General features: G+C 58.3%; 1 protein-coding gene across 1 annotated transcript; it reads right to left on the bottom strand.

The window, feature by feature from the left end:
- Positions 1-686: 686 nt before the first annotated feature.
- KAZALD1 (Kazal type serine peptidase inhibitor domain 1) lies at positions 687-4,774 on the bottom strand. Its single transcript, XM_061458881.1, has 4 exons — positions 4,155-4,774; positions 2,789-2,949; positions 1,518-1,665; positions 687-1,332 (listed from the first exon to the last, which is right to left on the bottom strand). Exons 1-4 carry the CDS (start codon positions 4,654-4,656, stop codon positions 1,247-1,249), a joined length of 897 nt encoding a protein of 298 aa, XP_061314865.1. The 5' UTR covers positions 4,657-4,774; the 3' UTR covers positions 687-1,246.
- Between the last annotated feature and the right edge of the window lie 886 nt (positions 4,775-5,660).

The raw sequence follows: 5,660 nt of genomic DNA, 5'->3' as shown, positions 1-5,660 counted from the left end.
CTTGTAAACACTACTGGTTTGGGGGGGGGGGGGGGGGGGGCAAAGCTCCCCTTGAGTGTGAGCTCTCAGCCCTGGGATGTGCATGGGAAGGGGTCCTGACAGCCCTCTCCAGCATGGAGCATCTTCGGGCTTCCTTCCCACGATAACAGTTTGTTCCAAATCACCAGGCCAGGCACAGAGCTGCTCTGCCCCATCCATGCTGTGGCCACCCGGGTGGAGGCCTGGTGTCATGGGGTACAGGACTCCAAGATGAAGATGGACCAAGGTGGGATGGGACCCAAACTGATGGGGGTGCAATGAGCCAGCTTGATGCATCCCCATGGCACAGGGGATGGACTGCTGGGGATACCCATGTGGGGCAAAAGGGGCAGGAGCCACACTGGGACCAGCTGTGAGCACCAGGATGGGCAGGAGGGCTCCTCAACCCAAGCACCCCCACAATGGACAAGGTATCATCCACAGTGTTTGCACCATGCCCCAGCTCCAGAATAATCTTTGGGGATGCAGGGGACTGTCAGCTGGTCTGTGCTGGCTTTGACTCACATGTGTATTTAACTAACAACTGAAATAGCAAAATAGAGAGCTATGTGGAAGGGAAAGAACAAAGTCAGTTGAAAAAGGCCAGTGTGTTTCTGACCACATGGGCAGCTGGGCTGGAGAAAAGACAGCACTGAAAACCACAAGTGTCTGGCTTCCTCAAATCACTATTTTTCTGGCTAAAAACAAAACAGAAGAGAAGGATGTTTTGGCAGCAGGTTCCCTGGATCCAGGGGAGATGCCTGGCTGTCCCTGTGCTTGGGGGACATAGGGCTGAAGCACTGGGTGTCCCAGCCAGGTCCCATCCCTCCGCTCTGGTTTCCCCAAAATGCTCCACGCAGGGCAGAAACTCCATCGCCCTGGCTTCCCTCTCTCATGGGGGGTGCCTCTACCCCCAGCACCAAGTCCTCATCACACACAGCATGGCTGTCGCCACAGCATCCCACCTGCCACCCTGTCCCCGCTCAGTGCTGGAGGACAGACCCACCCCTGGTCCAAGCCCTGTGCCACCAACCAGCCAGTGTCCCCTCCCTGAGCACCCCAGCAAAGGGCTGTGTCACCCTGTCCCCACCCCAGCAAAAGAGGCTGCTGTGCCAGGACTGTTCAGAGGAGTTTTGGGCTGAGATGCGCTTGCTCTGGAGATGTCCCCGCCCCTGGGAATGGCCACTATGGGCAAGGTGATCTCTGCAGCCAGACATCCACCTCTGGGCTAGTAATAGTCCTCCTCGCTCTCTCCATAGTCCTCTGGGGTGGTGTGAGGCTTCGGCAGGGAAAAGCGTGTCAGGTTGAGCTGGTCTGAAACGGCAACATGGGACAATGTGACATTGACCCCTGCAGTGCCCGTCCCCATTCCCACCAGAACCAAACCCAAACCACGCACAGCCCTGTGCTCCAGCAGCTCCCACCACACCAGCGCACCCTGCCAAAGCATCCTCTCTCCCATGCCTGTGAGAGCACAGGGACAGGGACATGGTGCTCACCCGGCGTGAGGACGGTCAGGCTGGCTAACGCCATCGCCTCCCCGACCCTGTTCCTGGCGAAGCAGCGGTAGGTGCCTTCGTCTGTCTCTCGCACGCCCTGGATCTGCAGCCAGCCTGTCACTTCGTATTTCTGGGGGCCGCCTCTGAACTGCAAAAGGGGGGATTCTGGTTAGTGCTGGGGCCAGGAAAACCCCACACGGGGCTGGGACGGACGGGAAGCGGGAAGTGAACACAGGGAAACTCCTGGCCCCACCTCCGGAAGTACCATTTCGGTGACAAGCACAGATTCCCTGGATGCCGGTCCCCCATTTTCTCACTACCCAGGGGAGGAGATGGTAATGGGCATCTTCTTGCCCTCAGGAGGGCCTAGGACCCTGCTTGGAGCAGGACTCTGCAGACGTGACTGGACTCTCAGCTGTCCCCCTGTGGTCCCCAAACAGCAGGAGGACGTCGGCACTGATGGATGCTCTGCAGGGTGGCAGAAGTGAGGGGGCATCTGTGCCATGGGAAAAGCTAGCTGAGGATGGATCAGAGGAGCCGCATATCGCCTGTTCTGGCAGGCAGTGTGGTCCCAGGATTGCTCTGGCACCAACCATGCTATTTTCCATGTCCCCAGCAAGAAATAACCTCCTGACCCAGCTGCTGCTGTGTTTGCAGGCTGCTATTATGCTGTGGTGGCCAGGGGTGGAGGACAGCTGAGTCTCCTCCAGCCATGCAGGGTTGTCCTGCGTGGGGTCCTTGACCAGACCCTGTGACAGTATGAAGGGCAGAAAGATGGAAGGGGACCAGCACATTACCAGCAACAGTGCCAGGTCCCACCTGCTCCCCTGGCTCCCCACATCCATTCCACCAGTTTCCTCCCCAGTGATGCCTGGCTACCATTCATGTGTGCCTCTGCCCATACCCTCTAATAGCTGGGTACACCGTCTGGGCACTATATTTGGATGCTGACCCCTGGTGAATGGAGCCAGCAGGCAGAGCAAACTGAAGGCAGGAAGGTGGGAAACTCCCTGCTGCAGGACTCTGCAGGTCCTAAGAGTTATGAAGTTCAAAAACTAGTAGAGAAAAATTGCAGACAAGAGCTATGCTGATAGCTCCTACCATCCAGACACTCAGCCAGTCCCCATGGTGTGCAGGCTTCAATCAACACTTCTCATGGCCAGGCAGTCAGGCTTGGTTACCTGACCACCCTCAGGTCTGATAGCCCACAAGCTCTGGCAAGGGCTGGGTCACCCGGGGACCATGTCTAACACCCTAGGCACACTGCTCACCTGGACAGAGATGTGGGGATCATCTCCAGGCAGCAGCATCTCCGTGCCATCCTTCCTCCACTCAATGGATGCCATGGGGTAGGCAAAGACCTCACAGCCAAAGATGACGTCCTGCCCGGTGATGTTCCACGTGTCATATGGAGGAGAGGTGATCTGGGGTTCTGGGGAACAGGGACAGGAGAGCAAGGTGGGCTCAGAAGAGGTCCCACCCTCAGCAGGTCCCATGGGCTCTCCTGGGCTGGTCCCCTCTGAGGTGGCAGCATTTGGCTCATGCAGAGATGCTGGGATCTTTCCCATGCCCCTCTCTTCTCCCACCCATGGCAGACCCTCACCTTGGAGCTAGGACATGGTCCCTCCTTGCAGCCAACACCGGGGACTCCCTCCCCAGCCCCCCCAGTCCACAGGGGTTACCACCCCTCCTGGCCTTACTTTCCCTGCCTGTGCAGTGATGGTCAGAGCTACGCAGCAACACTACAAAGCAAAGCTCTCCTGCACATTCAGAGCATGCTCTTCCTGGAGGGAAAAGGCAGAGAAACACTTATGCAGCCCAAGGCTGGTGAGAATGGCTGAGGTGGATGACCTTCCAAGCCAAACAAGGTCTCTGTTCTGGCACAGGGCTCGTGCCACTGATCAAGGGAGCCAGCAGGTCCCCGGCTACTGTATGGAGCTGATACCTCCAGGTCTCACATCCCTTTCCTGGAGGGATGGAGTGAGGACTATGGTTCCTACACACACCACTCCAGGATCTGTCCCAAACCGTGAGGTTAAGAGAAGGCCTCCACCTCCAAATACATATGGGGCAAAGCCTCAAGGATTTGATGATCTACAGAACATAAAGTCAATATCCCTTGGGTTGCGGTGGCAGCCTTGGGTGACCTGTGCTGGGCTGGACAGGCTGGAGCATGGCCTCCCCATCACTGCCTGCCCAGCCAGCCAGGTTTCAGATGGGAGAGGTAAATCACATAGAGAAGTCAAACCGACCCAGGTTTCCATTTGCAGGAAGCAGCACATTTCTTGGGAGCACCAGGCCAGCGTGAACCCAGCACCGCAGCCAAGAATTTGCTAACAGTTCCCTGGAACTTCCCCATATGCTCCACCAGGATCTGCTGCTTCCCATAAACCCCACTCCCACTTGGCAAGGCTGCTCCCAGACTTCTCCAGGAGCTGGATCTGCAGGGGCTGCCACAGAGCAGCAGTGTGGGGGAACAGGGTGAGGGACCTGCCACTGCAAGGAGCAGCCCCCCGTGCTAATGTGTCCCGGCGGACACTGTGGGGTTGCTGCCAGATGAAATACTTAAACCAGACCCCCTTCCCAAGAACCACAGCCTCCATCCTGCTGCTCACACAGCTGCTCCTGGGGCTCTACCTGACTCGCAGGGACCCTCATGGGCCACGGTGAGGTTGGCATCAGGGTGTGCTCGGGCGACCTCCAGGAACCTGCAGATCTGGGCGTAGGTTTTGCCATCGGAGCCACAGAGAGCCATGTGGGAGAGGCAGGCGCACTGGGGCTCAGGAACCTCTCCATGCCGCAGGTCCCCGGCATCCAGCCGGCACTCCAGGTGCTCCCCGCACTTGCCATAGAAGTGGTTGGTGTTGTCCAGGTCGCAGATCTGCCCCTCCAGGTTGGCGCACTCCCAGCAGCAGTCGCAGGCATCCTGCACCGTGCCAGCCAGACACCCGCGCGGTGTCGGGCACTCCTCCGGCTGGCACTCGGCGCAGCCCTCCCCTTCCTCCAGCAGCCGTTGCCAGCCCCGCTGGAGGTAGTCAGAGGTGCTGGGAAAAGCCTGGCCCAGCTGGAGCAAAGCCCAGTGCAAGGAGAGCAAGGAAAGCATGAGGCAAGAGGAGATCAGGGTCTTGGCTTCAGACATCCTCGCAGCAGCTCCTCTACCTCAGTCCCACTGTCACTTGGGACAGGGATCTCCAGCACTGCTCTGCCCTCCCTGGCTAGATCCGAGGAGACATCCTGGCCTGTGAGGAGAGAGGATGGGTGTTACCAGTGCAGGACACATCTCCCACCCCTCTGGCTCCTGTCTGGCTTGCCCTGAGCAGCAGCACTGCATGATGTGCAGGGTAAAGTCGGTCCCGGCCCCTTTCACCCCCAGTCCTGAAGCCACATCTTTCCCGTGCTGGGGCTCCCCAGCCAGCTCCTGCCCCAAGACACCAAGTGTGCTCTGGTGGGACAGGGCAGCTGACCCCAGACGTGCTGGTTGGGTAGAGCCCACCCTGCTCTGACCCCACCATGGCCTGAGGGACCACAGGGCTTGCAGGGGGCAAAGAGGCTGCTCTACATTGTCATGGCTGAACCAGTTTGTACCCTGTTTGTCATCTCCTCTCAGGAAGCTGCTCTCAACCCAGGTGCCCCTTTCCTCTCCCCATCAATATGCAAGAGTCAGAAGGCCTTTTTTCCTCCCTCTTCATCCAAACAAGAGCAGTGGAGTGGCTCATCCTGCAGACAAGAGGTTCTTTCCAAGCTGAAGGCAGCCAGCGTAGAGGAGCTGAGCCAGAAGGATGCTCCTGCTGTTGGCTGGCTTTTGTCCTCCTCTCCTCCCTGTGCCATAACCCCTCTTTTAAGACACCACCCAGATAAGAAGGGAAAAAAACACCCCCATGAGAAAGCTCTGTGACCCCCTCAGTTGACACACAGGCAACAGAGACTGAGCACAGGGAAACTCAGCACTCAAGTGGACAATCAGTGGACTGGCAGCAGGCCCACTGTTGTCAGCCTGCATGAGCACAGTAGGGTCCCTGTCCCCAGACCCCAAGCCTGCATTACCCCCAACCCTAGGTTTGGGAAGCTGATCAACCTCAGGCTTTCTCTGCTGGGAGGAACACACGGGGGCCCACAGGCTGTCTCCAGAGGGGTGATAATGAA

Source organism: Pezoporus flaviventris, unplaced genomic scaffold (assembly GCF_033815535.1).
Source record: "Pezoporus flaviventris isolate CSIRO_AGI_PZ_B2104156 unplaced genomic scaffold, CSIRO_AGI_Pfla_v1 ptg000029l, whole genome shotgun sequence".
In the NCBI taxonomy this organism is placed as follows: domain Eukaryota; kingdom Metazoa; phylum Chordata; class Aves; order Psittaciformes; family Psittacidae; genus Pezoporus; species Pezoporus flaviventris.
The sequence above is the reverse complement of the archived record's forward strand: the minus strand, read 5'-3'. Positions and strand labels throughout refer to the sequence as shown.

What these genes read in the sequence shown, in the direction of transcription:
- KAZALD1 (XM_061458881.1), bottom strand. Translation starts at nt 4,656, where the DNA reads ATGTCTGAAGCCAAGACCCTGATCTCCTCTTGCCTCATGCTTTCCTTG. An exon ending in TGAGGGTCCCTGCGAGTCAG is followed by an intron (nt 2,950 to 4,154) that starts GTAGAGCCCCAG and finishes CCTGTTCCCCAG; the next exon opens with AACCCCAGATCACCTCTCCT. An exon ending in ATCCCCACATCTCTGTCCAG is followed by an intron (nt 1,666 to 2,788) that starts GTGAGCAGTGTG and finishes CCCCTTTTGCAG; the next exon opens with TTCAGAGGCGGCCCCCAGAA.